At 39.1% G+C, this 20,676-nt stretch overlaps 1 protein-coding gene across 2 annotated transcripts in view; it reads left to right on the forward strand.

Moving 5' to 3' along the window:
• Window positions 1–20,676, forward strand: part of ANKUB1 (ankyrin repeat and ubiquitin domain containing 1) — a 41,517-nt gene continuing 20,841 nt past the window's right edge. Inside the window, exons 1-3 of one of the 2 annotated variants that reach the window (XM_029215332.1) lie at window positions 1–536; window positions 1,849–1,992; window positions 17,738–17,954. In XM_029215332.1, coding sequence (XP_029071165.1) covers window positions 447–536; window positions 1,849–1,992; window positions 17,738–17,954 — 451 coding nt within the window. In that variant the 5' untranslated portion in view covers window positions 1–446. The remainder of the gene's footprint in view (window positions 537–1,848; window positions 1,993–17,737; window positions 17,955–20,676) is intronic. The other variant, XM_029215333.1, reaches the window with a different exon arrangement.

The raw sequence follows: 20,676 nt of genomic DNA on the forward strand, positions 1-20,676 counted from the left end.
CTGTGCCAGTGCATCCCAATTCAAATATCTAGTTCTAAGGGTCCTTCCATCAGCTGTACTTGGATGAATATGCATTCAAGTATCAATGGATGGTGGTCACATTACAAAGTATAATTTATGTGTGGCAGTTTTGTATTACATGCTTGACGCTTGTTCACACTTGCCTCAACCATTGTCAAGTTTTCTGGTTTCCATAATAGAGCAACAGGTGGCTGTTGACTAATGCCACTGGCAGAGAAACATTCCCTCCAGTGTAGCTGCTGTCAGCTTCACCGGATACTGTGGTACTGCGGGACTTCTCTCTCCACGTTCTCTCAACTCGCCTTTGAGGCTAGACAGTGACAGCTGCCTCTGGCCATCATTTTTGTCCTTAACTGTGAACTGGATTCTCCCAGCTATCCAATAGGATCTTTGAAAACAGCTTCTTTCTTTCTTTTTTTGACAAAATGAGGATTTTCATGGCTTTTGAGGGATCTTTTGAACCATTTGATATTTCAGCAGATGAAACTGTGGAGGCTGTCAAGCTGATGATAAAGGTACATACTTTGTCCCTGAGCCACTAAGATGTTCATTAATTTTAACTATGCAGTGAAGTTTAAACTGTACTGGGGTAGAGATACTATTGGGTGCATTTTCAGCAAACGGGACTAAAACTATTTGAAAATATCATTGTTTGCTTACATAATCGTTTGTTAGAAGATATTAACTCTGGAGGTGTTTGTTAGACAGGAAAATTCTCAGGGGAAAAAGTGTTTAGCTTATCTTTATGATATTTGTAGATTGTGTATTGGCCAGATAGTATTACTGAAATTCTTCACAAAAGGAGAAAAACAAGACACTAACTCTAGGCCAGGTAAATGGAGCATACAGTTGTCAGATAGATGGCCTGTGTGGTGAGCAAGGAACTATAAAGAACCAAAGGATTTTGGAGGTGGAGAGGACTTCTGGGCTACAGCCTCATTTTGCCTCCAGGGAAAACTGAAGCTCAGATAGATTGACCATTTAACCTAGGATCACAGAGCCAGAATAAAAAATAATTTGGGTGCAGTACTTTTCTTACAAATTTCTTATAAATACTCACTATAAAATGGAAAATTAAGACAAATATTTAGGAACTGACCATCAAATGGTATTTAACTTGGAGATGATTTATTCCCATTTACTAAGGAGCATTTACTGAATCATAGTTACATGATATATAGTAAATTACTATGATCCCTAAAATCTAGATCTTCTAACACAGAAGCTCTTAATCTTTATGTATCATGGATCCCTTTGGCAGTCTGGTGAAGCCTATGGACTCCTTCTCAGAATGTCTTTAAATGCATAAAATAAAATACATACCCCCAAAAAGAAAACCAGTTATACTGAAATACAATTTAAAAAACAAATTGTGATATTGTGACCTGTGGGTTTCCTTATTAACACATTAACAAGTGTTTGCAGTGTATCTCATAACTATTACAATTTCAAAGGAGATCAGTATAAATAATATTTTGTATCTGCAACAACAATGATGGGATATGAAAATATCTGTGATTTCTGTTGGTGACAAAGTCACAGGAACAGTCAATTACTGCTACTTTAACTTGTTGTCTATATACATAAGAAAAATCCCAATTTTATTTGAAGTTAATAAAAAACAAATGTAGTTTTTTGCCACCTAAGTTCTAACCATCAATTTTTGGGGATGTCTAAAGACTTCAGATTAAGAACCCCTGTCTAATACTTCCTCCTTCTGTCCCAATTTTATAATACTCAGTGGAAAATGTAAAAGATAAGAGATTACATTGCTGGTCTAGTAATGTAGAGATATGCTGTTTTCATAGTATGCTATTGATTTTTAAGGATTATTTCCACATTCCTCTCTCTGAAGATGAACAAGGCAGGAGGTGTCTGGAGCTGATGTATGGTGGAGCAGCCCTAAAGGGCAGCTGGAGTCTTACTGATGTTGGAATATCTTTTTGTTCAACTCTCAAATGCTTTGTTAAGGTATGACAGATGATCAGAGTAACAATTTGTCCAAGATGTCTACCTCATTTCAGATAAAGTTATGAATAATTCAACCAAAGTAGTTCACAACGTAGGAAGAGCTTTTCTCTTCTTGCCTTCCCCTCTCTTCCACTTTCATAACTAGACTTAGGCACAATTTGTGCTGTAAGGGGAAATAAGGCATGGAGACTGGATAGAGCTCCCTTTGTTTACTCTTTCTCTCCCTCCCCTCCTCTATCCCCCTTGTTACCTGCCCCAAAACAGTCATCGCAGAGCAACCCATAAACCAATATAAGATCAAGGCCAAGGGGCTGATCTGGAATACTGATGTGGGAGAAAGAAGATTAGGTCACTTCCATGGCCTTACAATGGATTACGGGAATGAGGAAAGGGAAGAAATTCTCAGTAACAATAAGAATGAAATGGCAGGATCTACATTCAAATCCAGCAACGCAGCCATTCATGAATTACGTGTACGTATAACAGAGACAGTATTTTCCATTTATACTGTCTTTAATCAGTGGTGCTTAATTTGGGGTCCATGGCTGGCTTTAAGAACAAAACCCTAAAACTGCAAAATATGCAAAATTATGTACCTGGAGACTTTCTGGGTGAAGGATCCTTAACTTTTGACAATTTCTCAAAGAGACAGGTAGCCTAAAGAGTATTAAGAGCTGCTCTCTAGGATAGAAATAGTATTCAGTACTGGTTCTCTACCCCATATGAAAACATGAGCCTCAAGGAACTTAGTAAAGTACGTATTTTCTGCTAAATGGGGCACTTATTTTCGCACAGTTAGCATTAAAAAAAGTTTATGGTAGCTAAAGCTAACTCTTTTTCTTTTCATATATTTTACTGATTGACTAAGTGGGAAGTCTATTTTTTAAAGGAATTTTCTAAAATATTTATTATTAAGTAGTAAAGATAAGTCACAGAAAAAAAAACATTGTATGATCCCATTTATGTAAATAAAAAGGCCATATTTTATACATGTCTTTAATGTCTTATAAGCATTTATTCATGTATTTATTTTTTAATCTTTTTATTATGCTTTTTTAGATAAATTTTTAAAGTTTATTTTTTATTGGGGTAACATGGTTTATAACATTACATTACATATCTTTCATGTGTACAGTATTATATTTCTACTTCTTTATACTCTACAGCATGCTCACCACTAGAAATTTAGTTTCCAACCATCTCCATACAGTTGATCCCCTTTACCCATCTCGTCCTCCTCCCACCACCCCTTCCCCTCTGCTAACCACTACTCTGTTCTCTATATCTATGTTTTGGTTTGTTCAATTTTTTGTGTTAGTTTACTTGTTTTTTACATTCCACGTATGAATGAAATCATATGGTATTTGTCTTTTTCTGTCTAACTTATTTCACTTAGCATAAATTCCTCTAGGTTCATCATGTTGTCGCAAATGGCAAGATTTAATCATTTTTAAGGCTGAGTAGTTCCGTTGTATATATATATATACGTTGTGTGTGTATATATACATACACATACACATCACATCTTCTTTATCCATTTGTTCATTGATGGGCATTTATGTTGTTTCCATATCTTGGCTATGGTAAATGATGCTGCAGTGAACATAGGAGTGCATATATCTTTTTGAATTACTGTTTTGCTCTGTGGAATCCTTTTAGTTTGTTGTAGTACCATTTGTTTTCCTTTTGTTTCCCTTGCCTGAGGAGACATATCTAGAAAGATATTGCTAAGACCAATGTCAGAATGCATACTGCCTATATTCTCTTCTATTGCATTTTATGGTTTCAGGTCTTACATTTAAGTCTTTAATCTATTTTGAGTTGATTTTTGTGTATGGTATGAGATATTGATCTAGTGTCTTTCCTTTTTCTTTCTTTTTTTTAATGTGGCTATCCAGTTTTCTCAGCAACATTTATTGAAGAGACTATCCTTTCTCCATTGTATGTTCTTTGATCCTTTGTTGTAAGTTAATTTTCCATATATGTGTGGGTTTATTTTGGAGCTCTCAATTCTGTTCCATTAATCTATATATCTTGTTCTGCCAATACCATGCCATTTTTATTACTATGGCTTTGTAATATAGTTTGAAATCAGAGCATGTGATACCTTCAGCTTTGTTCTTTTTTCTCAAAATTGCTTTGGCTATTCAGGGTCTTCTGTGGTTCCATATAAATTTTAGGATTTTTTTATTCTATTTCTGTGAAAAATGTCCTCGGGATCTTGATAAGTATTGCACTGAATCTGTAGATTGTTTTTGTTATTATGGACATTTTAACAGTGTTGCTTCTTACAGTCAATGAGCATGGCATATCTTTCCATTTCTTTGTGTCTTCTTCAGTTTCATTCAACAATGTCTTATAGTTTTCAGTGTACAGGTCTTTCACCTCCTTGGTTAAATTTATTCCTAGGTATTTTATTCTTTGTGTTGTGATTGTAAATGGGATTGTTTTCTTAATTTCTCTTTCTGCTACCTCATTGTTACCATCTAGAAATGCAACAGATTTTTGAAGGTTGATTTTGTACCCTGCAACTTTGTTTATTATTTCTAATAGTTTTTTGGTGGGGTCTTTTCTCTATATAAAATCATGTCATCCATAAATAGTGACAGCTTTACATCTTCCTTTCCAATTTGAATGCCTTTCCTTTCTTTTTCTTGCTTAATTGCTCTGGCTGGAACTTCCCAAAATGTTGAATAAGAGTGGCAAGCGTGGGCATCCTTGTCTTGTTCCTGATTTTAGAGGTATTATTTTTAGGTTCTTGAAAAATGTCTAGTTATCAAAAAAGGAAATAAAAACAATTCTAATTTCTTCTGCTTTTCTCTCTCTGATACTCAGAAAATTGTAGTATAATACTTTTTTAAGCAGACCTAAATTCTATGTCATTTCTTAAATGTCTCATGTCTTTAAATATGTATATACATACTGTGTTTTTGTTACTGTACAGTATAAACCTCTAAAATTTCCTGGAATCCTCCAACTAATAATGATGTTCAAGACTTTTTTGTTGCTTGCTTACTTGGAGATGGTGGCGTAAGATCAATACTAATATTTGGCTTTTTTTGTTTATTTGGGTTTTTTTAATTAATAGTAATCTTTATTTATTTATTTTTATATTTATTTTTGGTTGTGTTGGGTCTTCATTTCTGTGCAAGGGCTTTCTCTAGTTGCGGCAAGCGGGGGCCACTCTTCATCATAGTGTATGGGCATCCTCACTATCGCGGCCTCTCTTGTTGTGGAGCACAGGCTCCAGATGCGCAGGCTCAGTAGTTGTGGCTCACGGGCCTAGTTGCTCTGCGGCATGTGGGATCTTCCCAGACCAGGGCTCGAACCCATGTCCCCTGCATTAGCAGGCAGATTCTCAACCACTGCACCACCAGGGAAGCCCCAATACTAATACTTGAAATACCTAGAGGAATCTAATTGAGCCATAGCTATTCAGGGATGTAGACAAAGTGTGTTAAGAGTATGAATAGAATACTTTTACTCAACTAAGCACTGACTTTATTTTATTATTTTAAAAAAATTTTATTTTTTTTGAGCAGGTAGTACAGTCACATGGTGCTCAATTCCAGTGGTACAGCAGGATACACAGTAAAAAGTCTCTCTCCTACCTCTGGCCCCCAATTTTCCTCCCCAAAGTAACCTGTGTTCATAGTTTTACTTACAAAAATATTTCATAACTTCTGCCAATTAAGCATCATCTGTCACAGTGATGCAAGCTGCCTTTGCACTGAACTCTAACCTTTCCCTGGAGTTCTAAACTGCTAATGACAAGAAGAGAATGTAGAGGTAAAAGACTATTCCAGAAAGCCCAGGCAGAATATAATTATGAGTCACAGGGCTGGCCAACATGAAGGGTTTAATTAAAAACTCTCAAGTTCCATGGAATTTTTACTGATCTTCATCTTCACCTTCTCTGGCAGAATCACATTTAGTGAATTTCTTATCACTAGTTTTGGGAAGGAAAACAATATCTTGAATCTGAAGGAAGAGAATTACCTGCAAAGCCATAAATACTGGTTTCCATCCTAACTCAGTTCCTGTTAAATTAGATGATATAACAGGCCTATTTCAAAAGTCCACACTATTCACTGTTTATGTATGATAATGTCCAAACTGGGTTTGTAACAACAAAAATACTTTATGAAAATGTCCTTTGCTTCAAAGAATGAAGTCATATCAACTCTATACTGTTTGATCTATCTTAGGTAACCAAAGACTACCTTCCAAGTCATATTATTGCTTTATTGCATAATTAGATGCATACAAACTTAAGTAGTACTTTCCTATCTAACTATGTTACTTCATGCAATTAGTTCCATTTTCTGAGAATCTAGGAAAGCTAGAGTCTCAATTTATTTTGGTACAAGTTAGAAATAGCATGATATAAACCAAAAACTTGGCAAGTAAGCAATTTTTTCTTTTTAAAAAGATGTAAGTAGATACCATGTGTCATGAAATCAATCCAGACTATTTGGTTTCTTAATTGCACTTATATTTTTGTATGGATTACAAGGTTTTGCTTGTGTGAAAAGCGGGAAAGACGTTAGATAAATGGAGGTGTTCTATTCTAAATAGTCAATAGATTTTCCAGTTTCTCTGCTAATTACACTTTCTCCTTTAATGGTAATGTAGACACATTTGGAAAAGTGAATGGGGGATGACATAAGATAGTAGGGAAAGAACATTGCCTTAATTTTTCTTTCTTTGGAAAAGAACTCCTACAGAAACCACAAGAAATATTTTCTCTGGCATGTATCTCCATGTTCTATTAGCACAGGTTTCAGCCCTGCCCATTCATTGCTGATGCTGTTGCAGTGTTCCTGTAAACCACACATGAGGCATTGCAAAGGCCTGGGTCACTGTGTGGCATGCAGAGGTGCTATCACCATTTACCCCCTTCATTCTAACCTGTGTAATTGTGGAAACTATTGCTTGAGTTTTGTTCATTGTTGTCACCAGTGCATAGAATAATACCTGGCACACAGTAGGCTCTCCATAAATATGTGTTGAGTAAATGAGTTGATGAAGGCTTGAGGGATAAAGTATGAAAATAAACAAGAAGGTATATGATTGTTGTGAGAAACGTCATAGGTATTGAGATGCATTTCAGGGTTTGGGTTCCCTCCCTTGCTGTGACATCTCTCCTCCCCTTCTACCTTCAAGGCAAAGTGCTCCAGTCTTAGTGCTTTTCCCTATCCAGCACCAGGGTTCTTAGGGTGCAAGCAGCAGAAAGGAACCTGGACAATTAAAGAGGAAAGCAAACATATAAGAAAGGCTATTGCATAGTTCACAGTCTTGACAGGAAGATTAGAGAATTGGGCTCACAGATTATGCAGCCAGAAATAATTTCTAAATCATGACCCACAACTAGTCCAGGAAGGCCCCCGCTGCAGCCACCCTAGAGCCCTCCAAGCAGGCACTGGACGCAGCTGCCAGCCCTGTTGCCAGGCCAGCAGTGCTTCAGATCTGCCACTGCCAGGGAAGAGTCCCTGTGTCTGCTGCTTCTCTGCCTTCCTGGCTCCGAATTCAAAGTGGAGGTGGATGGGGAGGCTTGACTGGGCAGCACCCTGGTCACACATCTGGGTCGCACAGCAAAGGGGGCTGAGAAGCAACCATCTGGCAGGTTGTGTCTTCTAAAGTGTGAGGAAGACTCAGTCTCCCTAACACTGTTTTTTTTTTTTTCACCACACTGCATGGCTTATGGGATCTCACCAGGGATTGAACCCGGGCCACAGCAGTGAAAGCCCAAAATCCTAACCACTAGGCCACCAGGGAACTCCCTCCCTAACACTCTTTATGGCTTCCCTGCCTCCTTCTATCACAATACTTCCACCAACCAAGGGCTGTAGTTAAAACTTAGTCAATTCTTTCTGGCATCCTTGGAAAGTTGTTTTATGGTGAAAGAGTACGTTATTTGTGGCACCACTGAGTAGATGTCTATCAGACAAATTGGAGAAGTTTGAACAATACTAGTAGGTCTAAAATTGATTCAAAATCATATACATTTTAGCTTTCAAAAGGCACTTTTAAAACACCAAAATCTAGGGATGTCCCTGGTGGTGCAGTGGTTAAGAATCCACTTGCCAATGAGGACACGGGTTCGAACCCTGGTCCGGGAAGATCCCACATGCTGCAGAACTAAGCCCGCGAGCCACAACTACTGAGCTTGTGCTCTAGAGCCCACGAGCCACAACTACTGAGCCCACATGCCACAACAACTGAAGCCGGTGTGCCTACAGCCCGTGCTCCGCAACAGAAGTCAACGCAATGAGAAGCCCACGCACCACAGTAAAGAGTAGCCCCCACTCGCCGCAACTAAAGAAAGCCTGCACACAGCACTGAAGACCCAACGCAGCAAAATAAATAAATAAATAAATTTATAAAAAAATAAAACACCAAAATCTATGAGACGCATATGTGAACTTAGATTTTAAACACAATTTAAACACAAAAACATGTATAAACATGCTCCTTAAAATGTATAATTTACAAATAAAAACATGTTTCTAAATAAAATGGCTATTTTTACCTAAACTTAAAGCCTTAAAGAATAGTATATAAAGAATTTGGTGGAGAATTCCCTGGCAGTCCAGTGGTTAGGACTCCATGCTCTTACTGCTGAGGGCCAGGGTTCAATCCCTGGTCAGAATCTGTGGGGAGCTAAGATCCTGCAAGTCATGAGGCGTGGCCGGGGGTGAAAAAAAAATTTGTCGAGGAAAGTTGTTTCAATTCACTGTCCTAGACTCCAAGTATAACTTCTCCAGAAGGACAATCATACAAAAGGAGAAGTTCATGAGGCTAAGATGTTTATGAAGACATCTCAACTTGCAGTTTAACAAAAACAAACATTATTTCCCCTTTTGGTCTACTCTGGAACAGTTGGGGCATGTTTCTGCTTATTTGGTACAGCAACTCCAAAATAGCAAAATATATTAAAAAAAAAAAAAAAAAAGAGGAACCAAGATGGCGGACTAGAAGGACGTGTTCTCACTCCCTCTTGCGAGAACACCAGAATCACAACTAGCTGCTGGACAATCATCGACAGGAACACACTGGAACTCACCAAAAAAGATACCCCACATCCAAAGACAAAGGAGAAGCCACAATGAGATGGTAGGAGGGGTGCAATCACAGTAAAATCAAATCCCATAACTGCTGGATGGGTAACTCACAGACTGCAGAACACTTATGCCACAGAAGTCCACCCACCGGACTGAAGGTTCTGAGCCCCACATCAGGCTTCCCAATCTGGGGGTCCGGCAACGGGAGGAGGAATTCCTAGAGAATCAGACTTTGAAGGCTAGTGGGACTTCGACAGGACTGGGGGAAACAGAGACTCCACTCTTGAACGGCACACACAAAGTAGTGGGCACATCAGGACCCAGCAGAAGGAGCAGTGACCCCGGGGAAGACTGAACCACACCTACCTGCTAGGGTTGGAGGGTCTCCTGCAGAGGCGGGGGGTGGCTGTGGCTCACTGTGGGGACAAGGACACTGGCAGCAGAAGTTCTGGGAAGTACTCCTTGGCGTGAGCCCTCCCAGTGTCCGCCACTAGCCACACCAAAGAGCCCAGTTGGGCTCCAGTGTTGGGTTGCCTCAGGCCAAACAACCAACAGGGAGGAAAGCCAGCTCCACCCATCAGCAGTCAAGCGGATTGAAGTTTTACTGAGCTCTGCCCACCAGAGCAACAGTCAGCTCTACCCACCACCAGTCCCACCCAACAGGACACTTGCATAAGCCTCATAGATAGCCTCATCCACCAGAGGGCAGACAGCAGAAGCAAAACCACAAACCACATTCACAGAAAGACAGACAAGATGAAAAGGCAGAGGGCTATGTACCAGGTTAAGGAACAAGATAAAACCACAGAAAAAAAAAAATGAAGTGGAGATAGGCAACCTTCCAGAAAAAGAATTCAGAAGAATGATAGTGAAGATGATCCAGGACCTCGGAAAAAGAATGGAGGCAAAGATCGAGAAGGTGCAAGAAATGTTTAACAAAGACCTAGAAGAATTAAAGAACAAACAAACAGAGATGAACAATACAATAACTGAAATGAAAACTACACTAGAAAGAATCAATAGCAGAATAACTGAGGCAGAAGAACAGATAAGTGACCTGGAAGACAGACTGGTGGAATTCACTGCTGTGGAACAGAATAAAGAAAACAGAATGAAAAGAAAAGAAGACAGCTTAAGAGACCTCTGGGACAACATTAAACGCAACAACATTCACATTTTAGGGGTCCCAGAAGGAGAAGGGAGAGAGAAAGGACCAGAGAAAATATTTGAAGAGATTATAGTCAAAAACTTCCCTAACATGGGAAAGGAAATAGCCACCCAAGTCCAGGAAGCTCAGCAAGTCCCATACAGGATAAACCCAAGGAGAAACATGCCGAGACACATAGTAATCAAACTGGCAAAAATTAAAGACAAAGAAAAATCATTGAAAGCAGCCAAGGGAAAAACGAAAAATAACATACAAGGGAACTCCCATAAGGTTAACAGCTGATTTCTCAGCAGAAACTCTACAAGCCAGAAGGGAGTGGCATGATATACTTAAAGTGATGAAAGGGAAGAACCTACAACCAAGATTACTCTACCCAGCAAGGATCTCATTCAGGTTCGATGGAGAAATCAAAAGCTTTACAGACAAGCAAAAGCTAAGAAAATTCAGTGCCACCAAATCAGCTCTACAACAAATGCTAAAGGAACTTCTCTAAGTGGGAAACACAAGAGAAGAAAAGGACTTACAAAAACAAACCCAAAACAATTAAGAAAATGGTCACAGGAACATACATATCGATAATTACCTTAAACGTGAATGGATTAAATGCTCCAACCAAAAGACACAGGCTTGCTGAATGGATACAAAAACAAGACCCATCTATATGCTGTCTACAAGAGACCCACTTCAGACATAGGGACACATACAGACTTAAAGTGAGGGGATGGAAAAAGATATTCAATGCAAATAGAAATCAAAAGAAAGCTGGAGTAGCAATACTAATATCAGATAAAATAGACTTGAAAATAAAGAATGTTACAAGAGACAAGGAAGGACACTACATAATGATCAAGGGATCAATCCAAGAAGAAGATATAACAATATATATGCACCTAACATAGGAGAATCTCAATACATAAGACAACTGCTAATAGCTCTAAAAGAGGAAATCGACAGTAACACAATAATAGTGGGGGACTTTAACACCTCACTCACAACAATGGACAGATCATTCAAAATGAAAATTAATAAGGAAACACAAGCTTTAAATGACACAATAGACCAGATAAATTTAATTGATATTTATAGGACATTCCATCCAAAAACAGCAGATTACACTTTCTTCTCAAGTGCACACGGAACATTCTCCAGGATAGATCACATCTTGGGTCACAAATCAAGCCTCAGTAAATTTAAGAAAATTGAAATCATATCAAGCATCTTTTCTGACCACAACGTTATGAGATTAGAAATGAATTACAGGGAGAAAAACGTAAAAAACACAAACACATGGAGGCTAAACAATACATTACTAAATAACCAAGAGATCACTGAAGAAATCAAAGAGGAAATCAAAAAATACCTAGAGACAAATGACAGTGAAAACACGATGATCCAAAACCTATGGGATGCAGCAAAAGCAGTTCTAAGAGGGAAGTTTATAGCTATGCAAGCCTACCTCAAGAAACAAGAAAAATCTCAAATACACAATCTAACCTTACACCTAAAGGAACTAGAGAAAGAAGAACAAACAAAACCCAAAGTTAGCAGAAGGAAAGAAACCATAGAGACCAGAGCAGAAATAAATGAAATAGAAACAAAGAAAACAATAGCAAAGATCAATAAAACTAAAAGCTGGTTCTTTGAGAAGATAAACAAAATTGATAAACCATTGGCCAGACTCATCAAGAAAAAGAGGGAGAGGACTCAAATCAATAAAATTAGAAACAAAAAAGGAGAAGTTACAACAGACACCGCAGAAATACAAAGCATCCTACGAGACTACTACAAGCAACTCTATGCCAATACAATGGACAACTCGGAAGAAATAGACAAATTCTTAGAAAGGTATAACCTTCCAAGACTGAACCAGGAAGAAAGAGAAAATATGAACAGACCGGTCACAAGTAATGTAATTGAAACTGTGATTAAAAATCTTCCAACAAACAAAAGTCCAGGACCAGATGGCTTCACAGGTGAATTCAACCAAACATTTAGAGAAGAGCTAACACCCATCCTTCTCAAACTCTTCCAAAAAATTGCAGAGGAAGGAACACTCCCAAACTCATTCTATGAGGCCACCATCACCCGATACCAATAACAGACAAAGATACTACAAAAAAAGAAAATTACAGACCAGTATCACTCATGAATATAGATGCAAAAATCTGAACAAAATACTAGCAAACAGAATCCAACAACACATTAAAAGGATCATACACCATGATCAAGTGGGATTTATCCCAGGGATGCAAGGATTCTTCAATATACATAAATCAATCAATGTGATAGAGCATATTAAAAAATTGAAGAATAAAAACCATATGATCATCTCAATAGATGCAGAAAAAGCTTCTGACCAAATTCAACACCCATTTATGATAAAAACTCTCCAGAAAGTGGGCAGAGAGTGAGCCTACCTCAATATAATAAAGGCCATATACGACAAACCCACAGCAAACCTCATTCTCAATGGTGAAAAACTGAAAGCATTTCCTCTAAGATCAGGAACAAGACAAGGATGTCCACTCTCACCAATATTATTCAACAGAGTTTTGGAAGTCCTAGCCACGGCAATCAGAGAAGAAAAAGAAATAAAAGGAATACAAATTGGAAAAGAAGTAGTAAAATTGCCACTGTTTGCAGATGACATCATACTATACATAGAGAATCCTAAAGATGCCACCAGAAAACTACTAGAGCTAATCAATGAATTTGGTAAAGTTGCAGGATACAAAATTAATGCACAGAAAACTCTTGCATTCCTATACACTAATGATGAAAAATCTGAAAGAGAAATTATGGAAACACTCCCATTTACCATTGCAAAAAAAGAATAAAATACTTAGGAATAAACCTACCTAGGGCGTCAAAGGACCTGTATGCAGAAAACTATAAGACACTGATGAAAGAAATTAAAGATGATACCAACAGATGGAGAGATATACCATGTTCTTGGTTGGAAGAATCAATATTGTGAAAATGACTATACTACCCAAAGCAATCTACAGATTCAATGCAATCCCTATCAAATTACCAATGGCATTTTTTACAGATCTAGAACAAAAAATATTAAAAGTTGTATGGAGATACAAAAGACCTCGAATAGCCAAAACAGTCTTGAGGGAAAAAAACGGAGCTGGAGGAATCAGACTCCCTGACTTCAGACTATACTACAAAGCTACAGTAATCAAGACAATATGGTACTGACACAAAAACAGAAACATAGATCAAGGGAACAAGATAGAAAGCCCAGAGATAAACCCACACACCTAGGGTCAACTAATCTATGACAAAGGAGGCAAGGATATACAATGGAGAAAAGACAGCCTCTTCAATAAGTGGTGCTGGGAAAACTGGACAGCTACATGTAAATGAACGAAATTGGAACACTCCCTAACACCATACACAAAAATAAACTCAAAATGGATTCGAGACCTAAATGTAAGACCAGACACTATAAAACTCTTAGAGGAAAACATAGGAAGAACACTCTTTGAAATTAATCACAGCAAGATCTTTTTTTTTTTTAATTTCTTTTTTGTGGTACGCGGGCCTCTCACTGTTGTGGCCTCTCCCATTGCGGAGCACAGGCTCTGGACGCGCAGGCTCAGCAGCCATGGCTCACGGGCCCAGCCGCTCAGCGGCATCTGGGATCCTCCCGGACCGGGGCACGAACCCATGTCCCCTGCATCGGCAGGCGGACCTTCAACCACTGTGCCACCAGGGAAACCCAGCAAGATCTTTTTTGACCCACCTCCTAGAGAAATGGAAATGAAAACAAAAATAAATAAATGGGACCTAATGAAACTTCAAAGCTTTTGCACAGCAAAGGAAACCATAAACAAGACGAAAAGACTACCCTCAGAATGGAAGAAAATATTTGCCAACGGACAAAGGATTAATCTCCAAAATATATAAACAGCTCATGCAGCTCAATATTAAAAAAACAAAGAATCCAATCCAAAAATGGGCAGAAAACCTAAATAGGCATTTCTCCAAAGAAGATATACAGATGGCCAAGAAGCACATGAAAAGCTGCTCAACATCACTAATTATTAGAGAAATGCATATCAAATCTACAATGAGGTATCACCTCACACCGGTTAGAATGGGCATCATCAGAAAATCTACAACAACAAATGCTGGAGAGGGTGTGGAGAAAACGGAACCCTCTTGCACTGTTGGTGGGAATGTAAATTGATACAGGCACTATGGAGAACAGTATGGAGGTTCCTTAGAAAACTAAAAATAGAATTACCATATGATCCAGCAATCCCACTACTGGGCATGTACACAGAGAAAACCATAATTCAAAGAGACACATGCACCCCAATGTTCATTGCAGCACTGTTTACAATAGCCAGGTCATGGAAGCAACCGAAATGCCCATCGACAGACAAATGGATAAAGAAGATGAGGTACATATATACAACGGAATATTACTCAGCCATAAAAAGGAATGAAATTGGGTCATTTGTAGAGACGTGGATGGATCTAGAGACTGTCATACAGAGTGAAGTAAGTCAGAAAGAGAAAAACAAGTATCGTATATTAACGCATATATGTGGAACCTAGAAAAATGGTACAGATGAACCAGTTTACAGGGCAGAAATTGAGACACAGATGCAGAGAGCAAACGTACGGACACCAAGGGGGGAAAGTGACGGGGATGGTGGTGGTGGTGGTGTGATGAATTGGGCGTTTGGAATTGACAGGTATACACTGCTGTGTATAAAATTGATGACTAATAAGGACCTACTGTATAATAAAATAATAAAAATTTAAAAAAAGCATTTGTGAAAGATACTGTGGTGTTCAAAACTTGCATTACCTTCTCTTTTATGTCTCCTTAATTTTTCCTATTTAATGCACATGTATGTATTTACAGTGAGTTTGCATTTATTTTTTGTTTTGTTTGTTTTAATTATTTTATTTGGCTGTGTCGGGTCTTAGTTGCAGCCCGCGGGATCTTCATTGTGGCATCCAGGATCTTTTTAGTTGCGACATGTGGGATTTGGTTCCCTGACCAGGGATCAAATCCAGGCTCCCTGATTTGGGAGTGGGGTGTCTTAGCCACTGGACCAGCAGGGAAGCCCCCTGCATTTATTTTTTGAAAACAAAAGTGGAATTATTACCATGCAATAGATCTATGTACTGGAAGCCCCCTGCATTTATTTTTTGAAAACAAAAGTGGAATTATTACCATGCAATAGATCTATGTATTTTTTTTATTGAAAAGTCAGAAACTTTGTATGTATCTCCTACCATGGTGTCTTGGTTTGTTTGTAAAGCAGAAAATCTAATTTTACATTTGTCCAACAATGACTTGTTTATGGGATTGCTTATTTAATAGCATCTGACTCTCTTGGGTATAACTACCAGTGTTCCCCTATTCAGAACATTTGGGGAGTGGTATCACATAGATAGATGCCTTTTTTTAAATAGATACAGTGAGTTAGCAAATTGCTGGTAATCAACAGCTATCTGCTCATTCTCTGTATAAGCAACAGGAAGAAGTGTCACCAACTGGTGTGCCACACTAGAACTTAAAATGGGTTTCCCACAAAAACAAGGTTTATAAAATGGTGAATATATAGAGTTAAAATAGTACAATGAGAACTATGTTCCAGATATGTTATGAATTATTTATTCGATACATATTTATGGACAGTCTGCTCTGTACCAGGTACTATTCTAGGCACTGGGTGACAACAATGAACAAAACTCAAGCAATAGCTTCCACAATAACACGGATTAGAATGAAGGAGGCAAACGTTTATTCATATTCTGAGAAGCATCTTTTCAACTTATTTTTCTAACATCAAATAGTAGTTAGTTAACTGTTAAGGGTGACTTGAGCCTTTGCTGCTTTGCTTGCATGTTACACATTTAATTCTAAATATAAATTAGAACCTATACCAAGGGCTAACTTTAGGGAAATCAGAGTAATCATAACAGAAATAAGGAGCAACTATTACATAAAATATAATTTTTCTCTCTTCCTCACTATCTTTTTATTCACCTTTCATGGGAATTTCTTCCTGCCCATATATACCCCATGGATTAGGTCAGGAAGATACCTGCCTTAATGGAGCCATAGGAAAACATGAGCATGTTTAAAGGGAAAGGGTGAATCCTTATGTCCTTTCAATTTTTATTGAGCGGATTTATGAGAAGCTGTTGAGGAAAACTGTCCTAAGCACTTTAAATTCAGCCAGCAGCTCAGCTGGCTAATGGCTTTATGCTCAGCAGAAGACATCAGAACCTCTCCCAGTGACCTGAGTCACTGAAATGGACCCCAGGTCAGAGCACTGCAGCCTAAACTTTCATCAATAACACTACGTACTCCTTAAAAGCTCTTTCAAAGAGACCCACATGTTGATCACATTCTGGCAATGTGTTATCTGGTAGGTGGGGGATGAATTTAATGTATTATAAACTTGAAGCAGGGAGGGGTCCCTGCAGAAACCCTAGACAAATTTGATGGGAGAAAAGGGGAGGGTAACGGGCGGGACAAGGGAGCAGTGACTGGCTGGAGTCCCCTGGAGGAACCTGGAGGCCAGGGCTCTGCTTCTCAGTTTTGCTCAAGGTCCCACGTTACTCTTACCGGAGCCCTCTGTGGCAGCCCCCGGCGCTCACATCTGCCACACCAGCAGCTCACTAAAGAAAAACATGATCGTCCTGAGTTCACTAAAGAGGAAGTAAAGCCAGTTTCTTTTTTGTTGTTGTTGTTAGAAAAGTGAAAATTTTAATAACCTTCCCTCCCTTCCCATTCTCCCCTTTTGCTGTGTTTTTAGTTTAGTTTGATTGCTTTAACTGTTAACAGAAGAAAAAACACTTTCCCCAACTTTCCTTCTTAACTCTTTCAGATATCTCAGTTCCACCTGCTTTCTTATTTAGATTCCAAAACAAAAGGAACAAAGGAAACTTTTTTCACTTACATCTAGTACTTCCCTTTTTAAATAGTAAAAGTAACTACACGTGGTTATTAAAAAAAAAAGAAAAAAGTCAAACCATACAGACAAGGAAGACCATAAAATGATAAGCAAAACTCTCCTCCCACCCTGAGCTCAGTTCCACTCCCCAGAGGTAACGTCATAGAAACAATTTTTTCAGTTGACTGAGGTTTAGAATCCACAGTATTGCCAAATTAAAGTGCAGCATGATGGAGGAGTTGTTTCTAAACTAACACCTCCGTAAGCACAGTGTGGATATAAATTCTCACCACTCCTCTTGTGTATCTGGGTCCGTAGACTAAGAAGTAAGAAGGGACTCAAAGCCCTGCCACGTCTCCCTCACTTTTCTCAAAGAAGGAGGACTCATAAATTTCCTCAGGACAGAAGTGTGAGACTCAGACCAGAAGTCAGAGAACTTAACTGGCCTTTGCTTTCATCCTTAGCACCCATGTTGTGGGAGCTAGAGGCACTCAGAGCCACCTTCCAAGATGTTTGTCCCTTGTCCCAACCCCCAGACAGTGCTTATTTCTGAGTTCCCTTCTTTTCTCTTCCCTTAGGAAGAAGAAAAGCCCACTCTCTGTGTGTTCAATGCTGTGACCCAAGAGACAATGCCCATAATGGAGAGCATTTCCCTTCTTGGTAAAAAAGTGTCTGATCTGAGAACACTGATAGCTCTGAGATGTGGATTCCCTGTGAGTGTCTTCTGTCTTCGGACCCCAGAGGGACTGGAGATGTATGACTGCAACACGCTCAGGGACTACCAGACAGACCTCGGTACCGCCCACTATATGTGATAGCAGCTACTACTCAGCACTCAGGTTCTTTGATACCAGACTCACAACAGAAGGAGGAGTTGTTTCTAAACTAAAACCTCTGTAGGCGCAGTGTGGATGTAAATTATCAAAACCCCTCTTTGGTGTCTGGGTCTGTAGGCTAAGAAATAAGAATGGTCACATACCCCTGCCATGTCTTGTTCTCTCTGCTCAAAGCAAGAGAACTTGTTAATATCCTCAGGACAGAAGACCAGGACTCAGATCTGTTTATATTTTTCTCTTTCAAAATATATTTCAAGCATATATAGAAGCAAGTTCTAGTAGATATTCTTTTTCTTCTTTTTAATGCAAGTGGTAGCATATGATACATATTGTTTGAACCTTGTTTTATGAGAACTCATTTTGAAATATTGTCAGTTATATTAAAAAATCTTTTAATTAAACAGTATAAAGCCAATACTGTGCAGGCCGAACAGGTGTCTCAGTGAGCAACATTCATCCCTGATGGACAGATTACAACCTCTCTTTAAATACTGTACTTCAGTCATGTCTGCTGTAGCCATACATTATTAAGCCAAACTCAAAGGACTGTCAGATTTGTTTCAACCATATTGGCAAATGGTTCAAACTTTATAGAGATTCTTGCTTGAGGTGAATAAGTTTCTGCTGACAGCACATCTTTAGGCAACATTGTGCTATAACATTTGCTGCAATGGAATTTGATTTCTCCCAACTTATAATCAGGCCTGTAGACATCCATGAATTAAGCAGTTTTGCTTTTTATAACTGCTAAATTTGCATTTATTGTTACTTTCCTGACTATTATGTTTGCTTATTCTTTCATGTTATTTTTAACTGAGGCCCTCAAAACTTTGACATCAATTACCATCCCTGTTTTTGATCAGAGGAAGTGATGTTCTAGCAGTCGTCCTCAGAGTATCTTACTGTAAACACATATCTGCTCTGTGTGCTTGCTGGGGGATCAGCCCTGCACAGAACATGGTGGCAGCTGATTTAAGTAAGGGTACACAAGTGGCATTTGTCTTCAAGCAACTTATGACCTAGTTATTTAATGAAATGCCAAAGGATAAATGAGAAAACTAAGGTGACTGTTCTTCAGGCCTGTGCTGCTCAGATCATGATGTGACATTTTAGAGCACGAAGAGAATTTAGAAATGGCTTGGCCCAACATCTAATTTTGGTTTTTGGTCGTGCACACGCCATGTGGGATCTTAGCTCCCCCACCAGAGTGGAACCCATGCCCCCTGCAGTGGAAGTGTGGAGTCCTAACCACTGGACCGCCAGGGAAGTCCCCCAACCCCTAATTTTTACAGATATAAAGACAGCAAAAAGGTTCTGAATGGTTAAATGACTTGCTCAGGGTGTGTCAAGGATAACATCCCTTAAAATGACCCTCTAGGAAGGAGGTTTTTCAGATGTAAGGTTAGAGGCTCCAGCATGACCTGGGTAGATGGCTTTGGCCACCATGAGAACATAGGGCATGGGAGGAGGGGCAAGGAAAGAGGGAACTCAAAGGAAAAGGAGGAAGAGCCTTTGACCTGCTTCACACCTTTGCCTAAAACACTCCTAGCAGTCTTTTTTTTTTTTAATTTAATCCTTGTAAACATTTTATTTTATTTTATTTTTTAAATTTACTTATTTATTTTATTTTTGGCTGCGGCGTCTTAGTTGCGGCATACGGGATCTTTCCTTGCGGCGTGTGGGCTTCTCTCTGGTTTTGGGCTTCTCTCTAGTCGTGACACATGGGCTCCAGAGCGCATGGGCTCTGTAGTTTGCGGCACACAGGCTCAGTAGCTGTGGTGCATGGGCTTAGTTGCCCCACGGCATGTGGGATCTTAGTTCCCTGACCAGAGATCGAACCCATGTCCCCTGCATTGGAAGGCAGATTCTTAACCACTGGACCACCAGGGAAGTCCCCCAAGCAGTCTTTAAGTAGCCAGCCCATTTTAAACTACAGGGTAAGGGAATCTTTGATCTGCCTCTCTTCCAGATTCTCCTCTTTCCAGTCAATGAGTCACCCCTGATGCTGTCAGGAGTTGAACCTTGACCCCTTTCCAAAGGCAGTGGAAAGTCAGAAGGTTTTGGAGAAGCAGTCAAAGAAAATCAAAGATTTAAGTAGCTCAATTAGTCCCTGCACATACTAGCTCATACAGTAATATATAAAACTACCTCTGCACTCTGGGCATTTATAGTAAAGTGGTAGAAATGAAGCATGCACACTTACTCAGTTATAATCCAATAAGCCAGCTCCTTGTAGGCTGAAGGGCTCAAGGGAAGGCTTTTTGGAGAATGTTGGACTTGAGCACACAAAGATGCGAGAAATATGCATCATCTGAGAGGAGGAAGGGAAAACATTCCAGGCTTCTAGGCCAGGAGAAAAGCATGAGCCACAGGTTCAAGAACATGGGCTTACATTTGCAGCAGCATGGATGGACCTAGAGATTGTCATATTGAGTGAAGCATGTCATACTGAGTGAAGCAAGTCAGACGGAGAAAGACAAACATCATATGATATCACTTATATGTGGAATCTTAAAAAATGGTACAAGTGAACTTATTTACAAAACAGAAATAGAGTCACAGACATAGAAAACAAACTTATGGTTACCAGGGGGAAGTGGGGGAGGGGAGAGGGATAAATTGGGAGACTGGGACTGATATATACACACTAGTATATATAAAATAGATAACTAATAAGGACC

Source organism: Monodon monoceros, unplaced genomic scaffold, assembly GCF_005190385.1.
Source record: "Monodon monoceros isolate NGI ecotype Baffin Bay Population unplaced genomic scaffold, NGI_Narwhal_1 Super_Scaffold_11, whole genome shotgun sequence".
Classification (NCBI taxonomy): domain Eukaryota; kingdom Metazoa; phylum Chordata; class Mammalia; order Artiodactyla; family Monodontidae; genus Monodon; species Monodon monoceros.